Here is a 17,789-nt window from a genome sequence, read left to right as displayed (position 1 = left end):
TATTACCTGCAAATAAAATTTCGCAGAAAAATTTGTAGAAACAACGTTTCTTGCAAATTTTTATGAAAAATTCGCAGGAAAAGTCGCATGTAATAAGAGAAATTCTAGTAGTGTTTATTTAAAATCATAAAATTTCATAGTCTTATATTTAATTTAAGGTAAAAATGTGTTTTTGTTTGTGGGTTTGTTTTGATCTCTCCACTTTTACTTCTTTCCCTTTTAATACAAGTAATTTCATTGAGTTCCCTATAAAATTTTCCAAATACAATTCTTAGTCTCTCTAAAAACTTTTGTCTTATTTTAATCTCTCTAATGTGTAAATGTTCTACTTTTGATCCTCAATATAGTTTAAATAACATTTTATAATTTTTTTAAGTTCTATCTAAAGTGTAAAATTGTGAGTTTTAGGATTGTTTAGTCAATTTTATTAAATAAATGATTATGTGATTTGTTGTTTAGTTGTTTTAAAACTTTAAAGATTAAGGAATTCTCATGAGTTTAATTTTTTAAGAGTTGTTTGGATTTAAGGTCAAAGTTGATTAAGTCTAGGGAAAGGTATATAAGGTTTTCTTTAAGATTTGAACTTTATAACTTCATTTTCTTAAGAAACTTAGAGAGAAGTTAAAGAAAGAAGCTTTAGAACTACTAAGATTTTTTTTCCCTTTTATTGACCTGATAGAGCGTTTAGATCCTTCTCACGGAGTTATATTAAGTAGTTGTAATTTTAATTCAAAACTTTAGGAGTTGAGAATTAAAAGGAGAATTCGTCATACAAAAAGTTTGGGGTTCTCGAGTTTCTTCTCTTTCTTATTGTTCTTTAGATTATCTGAGATAAGGGAAGCTTGGAGTTTAATTCTTCTATATTGTATGAGCTAAACTTGCTTAGTTGATTTCTACTTTAGATGATTTTGATGTTGGATTTTGTATATAGAAACTTAGTGATATGGTTTTGGGTTTTTTTTTTTTTTTTGCTTGAGAGTGAAAAATTGATGATTTTGAGCTCTTAAATTGGATGTTTGTTGTAGTTTTTTTGGACATTGGAGTTGCTTATCATGTATTTAAGTAATATTGTGAGTTGCATGCTAAATTGGAGTTATGTTTCAAATGATTGGAGCCAAATCGTGATTTTTCCAAGTGTAGAAATTGACATCGCGTTAGGCGTAGCTTCATAGCATTGGACGTGATGCAAGTCAATGGCTCTCTACCTCTCTAATGATGGGAATGGGATAGTTAGCATCAGGCGTGAGTCAGATATGAGCTTTCTAATTTGGTCACCATGAGCATTGGTTGATGTGACACCCTCTATCCCAACATACATATACAATAATTATGAAAACATATTCTTCAAGTAAATAAATCTTTTGAAATAAAACCATGGTTCCACTAACATGAGAGTAGAGAATTCACATTCATAAACATAATCATAATTCACTTGCGAAAATTACAGAAGAAATAAAGTTAAAGGTTTTCAAAAACAAAAGAAAGAAATTGAATTCCCAAACTAAGCCTAACTATACTCCGATGTCACATATCCTATCAGAGCACGCCCAATTGAAGCCTAAGCCTCATCACCAACATCCTCATGCTGATGATCACCTGTAACACAATTTAAACACATACAAAGAACAACAAGGAAGTGAGAAACATCTAAGTCAGGTTCAGGTGCAGAAATAATAGTCAGGTAACACACACACAATAAACATAATACAAGGCATAAGCACAAATCACATATAAACAATACACATACACATTTAGAATCACATGTACACTCATTTATCATTCAATGATGTCATGGACTCGACTCATAAATGTATGCATGTGGCGCCAGTCACGTGTCTCATAATCACATATCACATGGTATGCTGCCGAAGCAACATACCTGGAGTAGTCTAGGAGTACATACCGACTCAACCGTGCACTCTCAACTAGAAGGATGTACTGTTAGGGTCTCGTCAGGATAGTGAAGCCGCACAATATACGTCTCATGCACACAAACAGGCAGAACTGGGCCTTCCAAACTGCACTATCCCATAGGACTCCTCCAAGATGTTTCACACTTGGAGGGCCTTCCCTAACGATGTACTCCATATCGTACACCATCACATAAATGCATATGATGCATGTCACACATTCACAAACTTATGGACTCATCATTTCACTTGTCATAGTTACTCATATATCATGTCTCATTGTCACATATCATCATACTTCATATCTCATATTCACTTTTCACATTGTCTCATCATATTCACATAATCTCCATAGAGCACTCTAATTCATATCAAAACTTATCTATTTTTGAAATTAAACACGTCTTTACACTCAACATCACACAAGGAACGTAATAGAAAACTTAGAAGATAAAACAGAAAACATTGGAAATTTATCTATTTATCATAGGGTTCCCACAGGAACCCACAGAGCACTTTAATTCATATCAAAACTTATCTAATTTTGAAATCAAACACATATTTACACTCAACATCACACAAGGAACACAACAGAACATTCAGAAAGCAAAACAGAAAACTTTCATATTTTGCCTGCTCCTAGAAGCATGCATCAGGCAAGGGATTGGGGGCCAATCCTGCTACCCAACAATTACTACCACACCCCCGAGTGAGGTTTCTCACTCCTCCCTTACCTGGATAAGCAGAAGATGAAGCTAGAGCAGAATCCGGTTGGTCTTCCTCTCTTAGTTCTCCTTAGTCTTCAGAGAGTGTGTCAAGGAGCAGTGCTTGAGTATGCTATTTATAAACGTTAGAAGTGGCCAGAACGACCTGTTTTGAATCCAGAATAGCACGTTCTGGATTCATTCATAATGTGTTAAATTCGCATCTAGAACGGACTGTTCTTAAACCAAAACAGCCCATTCTGGAGTTGAGTTTTAACTCATAACGGCCATGTTTGGAACGACCCGTTCCATTTTGGGAAAGACCCGTTTTGCTTTGGAAACAACCCGTTCTGGGCTACTAAATCACTCCTATTGGGCTTTGGGCCTTCTGATGTCATATCATGTTGTTTTCCCAAGCTTTGGGAGATCCTTTCTTTGATAATAGAAGTTCATTCCCTTAATATAAGGTATGAAAATTGGGATGTTATAGTTGAGGAGAGCCAAATGCGATTGTGCTAGGAACTCTTTGACTTGGTGACGTCAGACGTAAGATTGGTGACGTCAAGCATGATCAAGTTAGTGACTCATTTCCTTAACGAGGTCAGGCATGGATTGTGTAGTGCTAGGTGTGGGTTAAGTAGATGCTCTTTGCTTGAATGATGCCAAACATAGGTTTTGTAGCATCGAGTGTGGTTTACATAGGGACCCCTTGTCTCATTTTCATCGGTTGTAAGGGATTCTTCAAACATGAATATATTGAATGGGTATAAATTGTATATTGTTGAATATTATGCTGTGAATGTAGGGAAAATATGTTGATGTGTAGTATTATGTTATGTTATGCATGTTAAGTAGTGTTGTGATGAATTATGCAAATAACATGTTGTATGAAGTTGTGTGTTGAGATGCTTAATACATGTAGTTGTACTACGTTGTAGACTTAGGACCAGAGGGTAGGTGTTATTTTTTAAAAGTTGAAATATCTCATTGTGTGGGTATGTGTTATGGTACTTTAGGAGTCTAATTGTTGAAAAACTCTTATTGAGTATAGTTTCCTCTTGAAATAGAGTGTCAAATCTTCTCTAGGTCCTTAGTTGATATCATATGGGGGACAAGTTGAGCCATATTGGTTTATAAGTGACCAAATTGAGTAAGATACAAGGTCATATACCAAAATCCTTAAGTACTCTTCCAAGTTGCAAATTCTACATCGATTTGAATAAAAATGATGTAGAAAAAAAATGCGATGAAATTTTTGTAATTAAGTTTAAAACATAAGCATATTTACACTAGTTTTAAGTGGAAACGATGTAAATATGCAGTGTTTTACATTACTTTACCAAGTGATTGATGTAGTATCAAAAAGCTTCTACTGTCAATTCTACATCAATTTGAATAAAAATGATGTAGAAACAAAGCGAGGCAACATTTTTGTAATTAAATGTAAAACGTAAGCATATCTACATCAGTTTATGCGATGAATTGGATGTTAGACATAATTGAAAGGGATGTAACAAATGATTGGATTGGAGTAATATAATTTTTTTTACTTTAACATTGATTGATTTTTTTAATGATTATGATGTAACTAATGTCATGTTGTATGTTACAGCTTTTTGACGATGTTGCATCATTGTTGAAAATCAAATTGGAAAATTTTCTTCCAATTTGGAGTCAATGAAAAAATTTCTTAGAAAAATTTAGAAATAGATCATGATTTTTCATCTAACAGTTAGACATTTATAACTTAGATGTGTTTATTAATTTCTAACAGTTAAAAAATTATCATGATTTAATTATTAGTTTTCTTTATTGATCTGAATATGTGTATCAAAATACAGATGTGTGGAACAATCTTCCTGTGAATTATATGTTTTCATTATTGGTTAAAACAAAAAGAAACAAAATATCAATGTGTGGATTAATCTACCTATGAACTATATATGTTTTCATTACAAGTTAAAATAGAAAGAACCTAAAAATAAACAATATTTTTTTAAAAAAGAAACACATCTACATTGATTCAAGTATGAACAAATGTAGGTTAATTAGAACATTATTAATTCTACATCGGTTCATCAAAAAAATGATGTAGATGCATGTATAAATCTACATTTGTTTTCCAAAAGAAAAATGTAAATGTGAAAATTCTACATCAGTTTAAAAATCGATACATATTGTTATACATTTTATAAGTCGTTCTATTCTACATTGGTTTCAAAAATGATATAGAAGGCATCACAAAATCGATGTAGATAGTACGTCCTATAGTAATGATTGGAAGGGTGCACAATAATTAGAGGGTAGTCGGTGTGTTAATACCACATAGACTTAGTTATGCATACTAAGACCGTGGTAGACTCAATCTAATTATTCTACACCTGATATGGATACTGGACTTTCTTAGTCTGAGTGATGAAATCCAAAAAATCATGTTGTGTTGTGGATTAATATTCAAATTTGTTGTTGATTTAGCAATTCTTAAAAGATCACATTATTAAGTTGGTTCAGTAGGGTCAAACCACTTAGATTACTCATTTGTGTTGTAAGAGATCTCTTAGTTTTAAATGCATGACATAACATTATGTTGTTGTGTTGCTATGTTGCAATGTTGTTTAAGTTGATATGTTGCTAAGTTGTGTTGAGTTGTAAGTTGTGATGTTCTTATATTGTATTGATGTGTTGAATAGTTACTAAGTTGACACGATAGTAAGTTGTATGGTGGTGATGCAAGACAAAAAAGATGATATGATATTAAGTTGAGAAGTTGTATTAAGTTATCCTATGTTGCTAAATTAGGCCTTAGACTGATGTCATGTGTTGTTAATTAAGATGTTGGTATAGTTAGTTTATCGCTTCTATAGTACTATGCTATTTCTTTTTATTAGAAGCTCTCCTTTGCATTTTCTTTATTGTTGGACTACGATAATCATATTATTAAGAGAGTAGGAAAAGACTAGGTTAGGGAGTGTTCTTACCGGAGATCGGTCGTAGGGACGATCTGCTGGGCAAGATTGGTGAGCCTCATTCGTTGGGTACGGTTGCTGCTCCAAGTGGGGGTGGTACCTGCAAAAGAGACTCCGATGCTAAAGTTAGTGTTTGTGAATTAGGGTTTCATTGGGCCTTGAGCCTGAGATCAGTTTATGACCTATTTAGATGTTGGGCTGACGTCACCTAGCACGTGTCCGAGGTCACTCCGAGCTGAGATGCCGAGCCCGAGCTCGGCATAGCGGTACGAATAGTACACTAGCCCCCCGAGCTTCGAAGACCATGGGTCAAGGAGTTAACGCCGAGCTTGGTAGGGGGTCGTGACCCTTCGCGTACGCTTCACTATTGTGCTGCCATGTGTCATAACTGTCACTTTGTGTTCCGAAACGCGTGGGCGGTGTGTTGATGGGGGTGACGGTTATGCAATGATGGTTGTGCTTCATTATAATGGGCTTCATTAAATGTGTCGTCAGGTGCGCTCTCTTTCCGACACGTGTCATAGCTGTTTGAATTTTGGGGAGCCATTTGCTCTCTCTCGCGCCCCTTCCCCTTTCACTTTACTCTTTTCACTCTCTTTCGTCTCTAGCTTCTTGTGCACATCGATTTTCTTTGCCTTCCTCTGTCCATTCTCCGTCTTCGCCCTTCTTGTCTCCGTTTTCCTCCGTCGGCATCTCTGGCAACCGGGTTCCCATCCTTCGTTATTGTTCTTTGTTTGTCAAAGGAGTACCAGGTACTTCGATTTCTCAATCTTCTCCCTCTTCCGCAATCTTTTCTCCTTCTTGATGGCTGGTAACAGTGACGCTGCTCCTTCTGCGCCTACCAAGGGTAAAGGCAAGGCACGCGACAAGGCGGTGACTGCCGAAATGGTTGCCGCCGAAAAGAAAAAGGGGTAGAACCAGCCCAAGGAACCTTTCCCTATCATCCCTGGCTATGACTGGGTCAGGGGTGACGTTGGGGAATTCCACAGTGTCTTCAAGTCATTTATGGAGATCAATGCGATGTGGAAATTGCATAGGATTTGTGACCCTTCCATTTCCAAGCTTATCCGGCTTGAGCCTTGTCAGCCCGGTGAGCGTGTATATATGGGGAGTACCTTTGACCCTCCCTTCTTTTACATGTACCAATATTTCTTCAGGGATTTAGGCGTATGCCTTCCCTTTACCCAATTTGAGTGTGATTTTTTAAATTTTGTCAACTCTGCTCCTTGCCAGTTGCACCCCAATAGTTAGGGTTTTTTGAGGGCGTTCCAGGTCCTGTGTTCGACCCTAGGGATAGAGGTATCCCTCCCTGTTTTTCTTCATTTTTACCAATTGAAACTGGGTGTACCTCCCTATGGTTGGGCTTCTTTGAGTGGTAGTAAGGTTGGGGGGTTATTTTGTCTCTACTCCCAGTCTTACAAAAACTTCAAACAAGAGTTCTTCCGGGTTCGGCTCGTGGATGTCAATCCACTGGAGGATGGGGTGTTTTACTTCGGCGGGCTGTCGAGGTTCCCTCTTTACTGGCGGCAAGCGTCGGCTAGGTTTAATGGGTCGACCAACCTTCAACTGAAGGCCTCAAAAGTTGCTGCCATTGCCAACCTAGAGGCGCTCCCTCGTCCCTTGGATTGCAAGCTCGTTTTGTCGCTTGCTAACTTGGTGTACAAGGAGAGGGGCCTAGAGAGTGAGTATATCATCTTTTTTGATTGTTAGGTTTTGTAAAATTTTCTTTGACTGACGTATCTGACTCTTGTACTTACAGGCATAATGGGCAAAAGCAAGTGGTGCGAGTTGAAGTCTCGCTACAATGTCGCCGAGATTGAGGTTCCAAAGCCTCAAGAGGAGGAGGTGGCCCCCCTAGAGACCCGTCGAAAAAGAAAGAGGGGAGAGAAAGAGGTCAGCAGGACCTTTGCCCCTCAAGATACCGAGGAGGTGACCTCGAAGGCGGCCGATGCCGGCGCGGTTGACCTCACTGGGAGTCCTCCGCCCAAGGGAGCTCCCCAAGTGGCCGCCGAGCAGGTTTCCCAGGCTGCCGAGGTTGGTGCCTTCCTTTGCGGTTTTCCTTCTATACTGCCCTTTTCTTGATTTCTGACATAGGAGGATATTTTTGTCTTTTATAGGCGAGGAATGCTGCCGAGGTCCAGGTGGCTCCGAGTTTGGAGGTACCAGGGGCGGGCACCCCCATTGTTGAGCAGGAAGTGCCTGATCTGCTTCTGCCGAGGCCCGCAGAATGGGGCCGAGCTCTGAGGTCCCGACACCTACTCCCGCGGCCTCGGCACCATCGTCTAGCCCGTCGAAGGGGGCCCCCAAAAGTCAATACCTTGCCCAACGCTTTGGAAAGGATCGCCCTCTGGTACGGTTGGACCACGTGAGTGCTTCGGAGGATATAGACTGACTATGGAGCGCGAGGGTGACCTCGGAGAAATTCTTCCCCAAGGGTTCGCTGAGCTCAGCTGATCAGGCTATGATCGAGACGGTTGGGCTAGTGGAAGGCCTTGATTTTGCTGAGGTCTTTCTGCAGAGGACAATGACTATTGTGGACCATTGGAAGCACAAGTGGGCTAAGCAGCAGAGGGACCTTGAGAAAATGAGGGGCCGAGTCTAGTCGCTGGAGGAAGAGAACAGGGCCTTAGTAGCTGCTCTCGGCGACGCCAAGATGCAGAATGAGGCCGAGCTTCAGGCCACCAAGAGGGAGGTGGTGAGAATTCAAAAGTCTTTGGAGGTTGCTCTAAGGGCCAATGAGACTTACGCTGCCCAAGTGAATGAGCTGCAGGAACTCGCCACTTCTTCACGGGGTCGGGTGCGCTCTTTGGAAGATGAGGTGACTTCACTGAAAGCTGACTTGGCTGAGGCGGCCGAGAAGCTTCTTTGTGACAAGGTGCTTCTCGGTGGGAAAGAAGAGGAGGTCGTCGCTCTGAAGGCGGACCTTACCAGGATGGTCGCGGAGAAGGCAGAGTTGGAGAAGCGACTCGTCGAGACCGAGCGACATATTTTTGGTGGAGCACAAGAAGGGTTTCATGAAGGTAGCTCGTCAGGCGAGGCTACTTGCTCCTGGAGTCGACCTCTCGACCATGCATGTGGAGAAGGAGGTGCGCTTTGGGCGGCTAGTAAAAGAAGACGACCTCCCGGACAGCTCGAGTGATAATGCCTCTGCTTAGGCCGTTTGGGCTTTGTAATATCTTAGTTCATTTCATGTATTTTCTTTTCAGATTTATATTTTTGAACTCACGAACATGGTTGTGTATATATTATTTTCCTGAGTTTTCACCTTGCACTTTTGATGGTTCGATTTGACCTCTGAGTTTTGAGCTCATGTGTTAGGCTTAGATTTCGCCCGTATTTGTGGTGTGAGGACGCGGTTAAACTTGGTTTAGTTTAAAGCGATTTGCCTCTATGTTTGAATTCGACCTCGACTTGAAATAGGAAATTCGTATTAAGGTTCGAACTCGACCTTTAGTAAGGTAGAGCAATTGATGGTAAGTTTGGACTCGACCTCAAGTAAGATAGAACGATTTATAGTGAGATTCAAACTCAATTTCTATGTAAGATAAAAATAATGTGTACCGAGGTTTGTACGCGACTTCGGGTTGGATTTCCTTTTTAAGGTTCGAACTCAACCCCAGCGGAAAGTAAGATGATTCGCAACAAGGTTCGAACTCGACCTAAGCTGAAAGTGAGATAATTCACAATGAGGTTCGAACTCGACCCCAACGGAAAGTGAGATGATTCGCAACAAGGTTCGAATTTGACCTCGGATGGGATCTCGTGTCAAGGTTCAGACTCGACGTTGGCTTGAAGTAAAATTATTCGTGTCAAGGTTCGAACTCGACCTCGACTTAAGCTAATGCATTCGATAATAAAAAATGAAGAAGTGATGATTGGAATGAGTCATTTTATTAATGTTATGTGTGTGCCTCGTTAAAAACCCTCTCAGCCAAAACCCATTTTTATGTTTTTTGGGACAAAAGACTGAGGCGAGAAAAAAATGCACAACTCATTCTTACAATTTCAGCTAAAGTAATACTTGAGATGCGTGGCATTCCAAGTTCTTGGGATGGCTTTGCCACTAAGCTCTTCTAGACGATACACCCCGTTCTCTAGGTCTTCTACAACTCGAAATGGGCCATCCCAGTTGGGTCCAATTTTTCCTTCTGATGTGTCTCTCCGTGCTTCGCCTAACAGTCGCCACACCAAGTCGCCAACTCGAAAAGAGCGAGGTCGAACTCGCGTGTTATACCTTCTGGAAGCTCGGAGTTAACAGGCTTCTTCATGGATTTGAGCTTCCTCTCTGAGCTCGTTGATCAGGTCAAGGTCGGTTGCTATCTCCTAATCGTTCTGCTTGTTGTCGAAAGCTTGGCGTCGATGAGATGTCTCCCCGATTTCTATTGGGATCATTGCGTCATCTCTGTAAGTTAGCCTGTAAGGCGTTTCTTGCGTTGTTGACTGGGGGGTGCAATGGTATGCCCAAAGGATGCTAGGGAGTTCGTCGGCCCATTTTCCTTTGGCGTTCTCTAGCCGCTTCTTGAGCTCTCAGATTATCACCTTGTTGGCAGCTTCGGCTTGGCCATTGGTCTATGGATGCTCCACCGAGGTCGGGAGGTGTTTGATACCGAGCTCACGGAGGAAGTCCTCAAAGCTTTGTGCAATGAACTGCCTGCTGTTATCGGTAACGAGGGAATGAGGGATGCCGAACCTGCATATGATGCTCTTCCAAGTGAATTTTTGTACATTCTCGGCGGTGATCTTGGCGAGTAGGCATGCCTCGATCCACTTGGTGAAGTAATCAATTGCCACTAGGAGAAACTTGAGTTGACCTTTCACGGGGGGGGAATGGTCCAAGGATGTCCATTCCCCACTGGGAAAAAGGCCAGGATGACATCATCTAGTGGAGGGCTTTGGGTGGTTGCTGGTGTGTATTGCCGAACTGCTGGCATTCCTTGCATCTTTGTATGTAGGCTTGATAGTCCGACTTTAATGTGGGCCAGTAATATCTAACTCGGAGTACTCTGGTTTCCATTGAGCGCGCTCTGGAGTGCATACCACATATTCCCCGATGGATCTCTTCGATGACATAAGCGGCTTGAGGCACGGTCAAGCATTTGAGCAATGGGGCGGAGATACCGCGCTTGAACAACTCATCTCTGACAATTACGAACTTAGCTGACCTTACCCTCATCCTCCGAGCTTCATCCTTATCCTCGGGCAGGATCCCTTCCTTTAAGTAATTCCAAATGCTTGTCGTCCATCCTTGTTCTCTATCATCACTGGTGTTGATGACCTTGTCATCCAGGCTGGGTGAATGTAAGGTCTCTTATATGATGGTCCGGTGTTGCCCGGGACGCTTCGTGCTGGCAAGCTTGGATAAGAGGTCGGCTCTTGCGTTTTGCTCGCGGGGTACATGGTGGATTGTGAACTCTTCGAAGGAGGAGATTTTTTGGGTGGCTAGATGGAAATACCTATGCAGTAAGGTGTCCTTGGTCTGATACGCCCCGCTGAGCTGCTCCACCATAAGTTTTGAGTCGCTGTTGCAACTCACTCTTTGTGCTCAGAGGTCGAGAGCCAACCTTAGCCCTGCGAGAAGTGCCTCATATTCTGCCTAGTTGTTGGTCACCTTGAAGCCAAATTTGAGGGACTGCTCTAAAGTAACTTGATTCGGTCCTTCCAAGATGATACCTGCACCACCACCCTTAGAGTTGCAGGACCCATCAACATGTAAAGTCCATACCTGTGGTTCATTGACCGAGGTTGGCGTTAGTTTGGCTACGAAGTCGGCCAGGCATTGAGCTTTCAGAGCGCCGCGACTTTCATACTGGATGCCAAACTCAGACAATTCTACCGACCATGCTATCATCTGCCTGGCGAGCTCTAGCTTTCTCAGGATTTGCTTGATTGGGTAGTCGGTCCTGACGACCACCTAGTGGCTTTGAAAGTAAGGTCGGAGACGCCGAGCTGCAGCGACAAGTGCTAGTGCGAGCTTTTCAATCATCTGGTACCGTTTTTCCGTGTCTTGGAGGACCCGGATGATAAAATAGACTGGTGTATGAACTTTTTGGTGCTCTTGCACTATAACTGCGTTGATCGCGCCTTCTGCCATGGCCAGGTAGAGGAGGAGGTCAGCTTGGTGATCCGGCCTCTGGATGATTGGCGGAGTCGTGAGGAAGGTTTTGAAGCTCTTGAAATCCTCCTCGCACTGGTTCGTCCACTCGAAATTTTTTGGCTTTCGCAGCAGGGTGAAAATGGGCCCTGCCTTCTCCGCCAGCCTGGGGATAAAATGGGAGAAGGAAACCAGCCTTCCCGCCAGGCGTTGGACTTCTTCCATAGTCTGAGGGCTCTACATCTGGATTATGGCTTTGCACTTCTCCGGGTTGGCCTCGATCCCCTACTAGTGATCATGAAGCCAAGGTATTTACCTCCCTGGACGTCGAAGACGCACTTCTCTAGGTTAAGGCGCATCTTGTGTTTCCTGATCTGGTTGAACACCTCGGCCAAGTTGGCAGCATGACCCTCGGCCGAGGTGGTTTTGACCACCATGTCGCCGGCGTATACTTCCATGTTCTGCCCGATCTGTTGGTGGAACACTTTGTCCATCAGCTGCTGGTAAATGGCCCCTACGTTTTTTAGACCGAAGGGCATCACTCGATAGCAAAAGTTGGTGTGGTCAGTGATGAACGACGTGTGCACCACGTCTGGTGGGTACATCATGATCTGGTTATACCCGGAGTAAGCGTCAAGGAAGGTGAGGAGGGCGTGCCCGGATGCTCCATCAACCAGCCTGTCGATGCTCGGCAAGGGGTACGAGTCCTTGGGGCATGCTTTGTTCAAATAGGCATAATCGACGCACATGCGCCACTTCCATGAGCTCTTCTTTACCAGTACCACGTTTTCCAGCCACGTGGTGTATCTGACCTCGCGGATGAAGCTCGCGTTCAGCAGCTTTTGCGTCTCGGTGATGATGGCCTCTCGCCTCTCGCCACCGACCTTTCTCTTCCTCTAGGCCACTGGTTTTGCCTCCTTGTGAATTGCCAGCCTGTGATAGATGAAGTTAGCATCTATACCTGGCATGTCGACACTAGACCATGCAAAGAGGTCGGCGTTCTTGGAGGTCATCAAGCTCATCGATGGGACTTGGCCATTCATCGTGGGAGTCCGACCTCGAATCTAAGTCAGTGATGTCCACGTGGGTGATATGAGCCATTGTGGGAGGGTCACTCATGCGACGCTCCTCGGATGGCGAGACTTTCAGACTTTTGGCGTAGCACTGTCGAGTTGTCTTCTGGTTTGCGCGGAAGGAGATAATCTTGCCACCACTCCCTGGGAATTTCATGGTGAGGTGCAGAGTATACACCACTGCCCTGAGTTGGTTCGGTGTTGGTCTTCCAATGATGATGTTGTAAGACGTCTTGGCCTCAACGAGGAGGTAGCGGACCATGATTCTCCTTGAATCAGGAGAAGTTCCGAAGGTTGTCAATAGATCCACGTATCCTCGAGTGTGGACTCGTTCACCTGCAAAACTGACTAGAGGTTCTATGTGAGGTTGGATGAGGGAGTGAGGGATGTCTAACTTGAGGAACGTCGGCCAATATAGGACATCAGTCGAGCTCCCTTGGTCGATCAGTGTCTTGTGGACCTCCCAATTGGCGACTTCTACGGCGATGACCATTGGATCGTCCTGGTTGGGGCAGATGCTAGTGTAGTCGTCGTCGGTGAAGGTGATCGATGGTGTATTTTGGTGCGAGGTCGAGGTAGCGGAGTGGACATTGTTGATGCTGCGCAGGTACCTTTTTCGCTCCGAACTGCTAGAGCCTCCCCCTGCGAAACCACCTACAATTGTGTTGATAACTCCCCGTAAGGGAGCTGACCATGTTTCCTAGCTTACCTCGGCCTCACTACGTCACCAGCGTTTTGCTAGGATCCAGATGGTTGGTCTGTGCGGGTGCCTGCACCTCGACCTCACCCTCGTCCTCGCCCTCGTCCTCGCCCGTTGTAGCCTCCTCGGTGACCTTGCTGTCGCAGTACGTATTGCCCGAGGTGTCCCTCCTGGACGAGCTCCTCTATGCGATCCCTGAGGGTGCGACACTCCTCGGTTGTGTGACCATAGTTTTTGTGGTATCGGTAGTGCTTGGTTTTGTCTGCGCTGTTGGGATTGTGTCTAGGAGGTGGCAGGGTGAGCAGGTTATTGTTGCTGGCTTCTTCCAGGATGTGTACTCGGGACGCATTTAGGGGAGTGTAGAAGTCATATCTCCCCCCTTTATTTGCCCTAGCAGTCTTCTTGAACTGACTGTCATTAATGACCTTCATCTTGTCTTTGTGACCATAGTTTAGCTTTGCCTGTGACTTGCCGCGAACCTGGTCACGAAAAGTGGAGTGCTCTTCCATCTGGATGTACCTGGTAGCTCAGACACGGAGTTCGTCCATGTCGCGAGGAGCTTCTCGACACAGGCTGTCTATGAAAGGTCCGGGCTTGAGTGCGATGTGCATGGCGTGTAGGGCGACTTCGGGGTTCAAATTCTGAATATTGACCGAAATGCTGGCAAAGCGCTCCATGGATGCCCTTAGTGACTCATTGTCGCCCTGCCTGAGACTGGCCAAGGAGGCCGATGTGACATGGTGAGGCCGACTCGTGGCGTACTGCGCCGTGAATTGCTTTACCAGAGTGTCGAAGTTGTCGATCGATTCAGCTGACAATTGGGTGTACGAATTGAGTGCGGCCCCCTTGAGCGTGGTCAGAAAAACCCTACACATGTACAGAATAACATCCTCATTAGTGTAAAGGTTTACCTGCGTAGTGTACAGGTCGATGTGCTCATCCGGATCTGTCGTGCCGTCGTAGCGGTTGATGTGGAGAGGCTTCCAACCGAAAAGGAGAGGCATTTCCATGATGCCGTCCACAAAAGGATGGCGATGAAAGCTCGCTCGATTTCCAGAGACCTGGGCAGGAGCATTGCTGACCTCATGGGCCGACCTGTTCATCGGTGCGTGAGATCGATGTGTAGCAGGTCGGCGAGTCGGTGCCCTAGGCGCGGTTGGGGTTGAGAGACCGAGTGTCCCTCCTCTTCGTGCTGACTACTTGGTTGAGGGGCTGATCAAAAGGGCGCCGAGGAAGCTGGGCGCGAATACGCTCGTTCTCGGCGCTGCTAGGTCAGCCTCATTCGTGGTACGCAGTGCCACTAGGTCAGTTTCGTGCTTGGCATGGATGTTTTGCAGATCGGCGGTGTGTTGCTGCCACATCTGCTCGACCTGTTCGATCAGTCTTCTCAATGTTGCTTTGTTGTCCATGCTTGTCGTGCGATCTACGTCGTCTGTTGCTCGTCTACGATGGCTTTGGGTGAAAATCATAAGCGTGGCCGATAAGAGTTGTCTTGATCGGCCCCACGGTGGGCGCCAAATATTCTTACCGGAGATCGGTCGTAGGGATGATCTGCTGGGCAAGATTGGTGAGCCTCCTTCACTGGGTATGGTTGTTGCTCCAAGTGGGGGTGTTAGCTGCAAAAGAGACTCCGATGCTAAAGTTAGTGTTTGTGGATGTGTGGGTCTCGTATAAGTAATGCACGTACCTTGGTGTGAATTAGGGTTTCATTGGGCCTTGGTCCTGAGATCAGTTTATGACCTATTTGGATGTTGGGCTGACGTCGCCTAGCGCGTGTCCGAGGTCACTCCGCGTTGAGATGCCGAGCTCGAGCTCGGCATTACAGTACGGATAGTACAGGGAGCAAATTGGTTTTCAAAGTATCATGCTAGAGATGACATTGTTTTATTGTGTTGGTACTACTCTAAGTCAGTTGTATTTAGTAGATGTTTGACCGACATTAGAATTTTTATGTTTTCAGTATTTATACTAGATTTATATTGTATATATGTACATGAATTTATTGTAATCTCATAATGGGACTTTATGTTTTTAAGTTAAATTGGAAGAAATTGCATGTTTTATGATTTTCACACCCTACCCATATATATATATATATATATGTTACATGAATGTCTAGATACAAGTACATGATAATCTTAGTGTAGAATTAATTATTTATTTTAGCTACTTAAATGCTAAGATATAAAGTGTTGCAGCTTATCATGTTGTTATATAAAAAATATTTAAGAGATTAAAAATAAATAAAAGTTTAAATTAGGAAAACTAAAATAAAAAATTAAAGAATAATTTTAGAGATCTGTATCAATGATTGTTTGAAAGAATACATAGAGTCCTCTAACACTTTTATAAGATTGTTTTTCCCTTTCAAGTTACTCCGCCCACTTTCTTGGAGAACATTGGTTTCCACGCACTAGGTGAGAAATTTTCGTTCTTGTTTTTATTTTTATATATCATGATATTGTCATAAATATATTTTGCTTTCTATTAAATTTGGAGTATACATTACTGAATTTGTCGAAACTCATTAATATGACAAATGAAGTTGTTTTTGGGAATATTATTTATCTGTAGTTGCACAAATGACTGAGCAGCGATGGTGGGATACGAAACTTTATATTTAAGATGATGTACATTCTATTAAAGTAGCTTAAGTTTAAATAAGACAAAGATGTGGGTCAATCACTAGCATCTAATAATGGATCCCTAATAAATATTTTAAGATCTCAAAATAATAAATAATAAATACAAAAATATTGAGGGCGTCACACTTCAATAAAAAAATATATATTTATTTATAAAAGCAAAATGGAGTGTTATCACATACCCTATCCAGTCCCACGCTCCATCATAGCTCCCTTAAGATGTGACAAAAGATGATGTTTGGTGTCACCTTAATAAATGTCAAAAACATGTTTTTTTTAGTAAAAAGTTGAATTAAACTTAAATTCACTAAGATAATATTAAAATTATTTTAAATTATTAAAAAATCATTTATTTTAAATTATTAAAAATGATTATTTATTTTAAATTATTAAAAAATATTACTGATAATTTATTTATATATTAAATCTAATAATATTGAATTTGAAAAAGTATATTGAAAAAAAATTCAAATCACTAAAAATAAAAGAAAATAATTTTTATCTTATAATTTATAAGTTAATTTTGTAGCATTAGATTAAACACAAATCTATTAATTTAAGGAAGTATTTTTATTTTTATGAAAAATTAAATTAAAATAAGATATAATATTATATAAAATTAGAGTTAACAATAGACATTTTTGAATTTTCACTGGACGGACAAATGCTGAAACGTAAACATAAAAAAAAAAAAAATACAGAACAAATTAATATTAGACCACCAATGTATTACTCTCATAATTTATATCTATTTTATAATCTTATCTCTAATCGAATACTAATAGAATAATAATATAAATACAGTCGCTGATATTATCAGAAGTTGTGATTTCTTCGGGGGAAAATCATATTCAATAAGTAGAATTAATTCACAAAAAGAAAATGAAATTCTCATACAGTACTTATCAATTCATTGTGTTTCATTAATGATTAAATTGGGAAGTACAAATGACAATGCACAAATATTTACAAGTGTTGGAATTAATTTTTCCTGCATCTTGCAACACACATGGAATAGATTTTGAAGGAGATCATCAAAATCTCTGAAATATTCCATCACATCACATCAATTTCTCTATGATGGCTTGATTCCAAGAGGGTTAATTCATGAATGAAACTAGACCTTAGACATTCTCTGGTAATGGTTGATCTGAAGACTTTGCATTATTGTCAGGTTCAGGAGTGGTCTCTGATATGTTCTTTGTTGCTGGATATAGCAAATAATGTTGGCAATAGAAGATCACGTCAAAGAACACAGGTACCTGTCATGAATAATTATTAAATCATAATGTTATCTCAATATCTTTTGGTGCAACATGCAGTTTAAAAGTCCAAACAAAACTCAAACTATCATGCTAGATTAAGACTAATAAAGAGAGGAAAAAATAGGGGAGAGTCATAAACAATAAAATTCTTTCCTGACATAACTCTATGTTTGGCTAGTAAATTAGCCACTGAATTAGCTTCTTTAAAAATATGCTGAATTAAGAAACTCAAAAAAATATTAGATAACTGACGAATCTTTTGAATTATATCAACAAAAGGATAATTTCTAGTACATCCGTCTTTCAACAAATTAATTGCTTCCAAAGAGTCTGATTCAAGTATGACTTGCATGCTTAATTGACGATCCACAATAAGTTGAAGCCTCTGCAAAATGGCTCATAATTCTGATTGGATTATTGAGAAACTACCCATTC

The 17,789-nt window shown here is 41.7% G+C and overlaps 1 protein-coding gene and 1 pseudogene across 1 annotated transcript; both read right to left on the bottom strand.

Moving 5' to 3' along the window:
* Positions 1-10,459: 10,459 nt before the first annotated feature.
* LOC145954785 (uncharacterized) lies at positions 10,460-11,428 on the bottom strand. The gene is made up of 2 exons (XM_083069472.1): positions 11,303-11,428; positions 10,460-10,792 (listed from the first exon to the last, which is right to left on the bottom strand). The coding sequence occupies exons 1-2, from the start codon at positions 11,426-11,428 to the stop codon at positions 10,460-10,462; spliced, it is 459 nt and encodes a 152-aa protein (XP_082925598.1).
* Positions 11,429-17,213: 5,785 nt separating this feature from the next.
* The window catches only part of LOC109817265 (cystinosin homolog), a 65,973-nt pseudogene continuing 65,397 nt past the window's right edge, over positions 17,214-17,789 (bottom strand).

The sequence above is a fragment of the Cajanus cajan genome, chromosome 2, assembly GCF_000230855.2.
Source record: "Cajanus cajan strain Asha chromosome 2, NIPB_CcT2T_4, whole genome shotgun sequence".
Classification (NCBI taxonomy): domain Eukaryota; kingdom Viridiplantae; phylum Streptophyta; class Magnoliopsida; order Fabales; family Fabaceae; genus Cajanus; species Cajanus cajan.
This window is presented reverse-complemented; position numbering and strand designations above follow the sequence as displayed.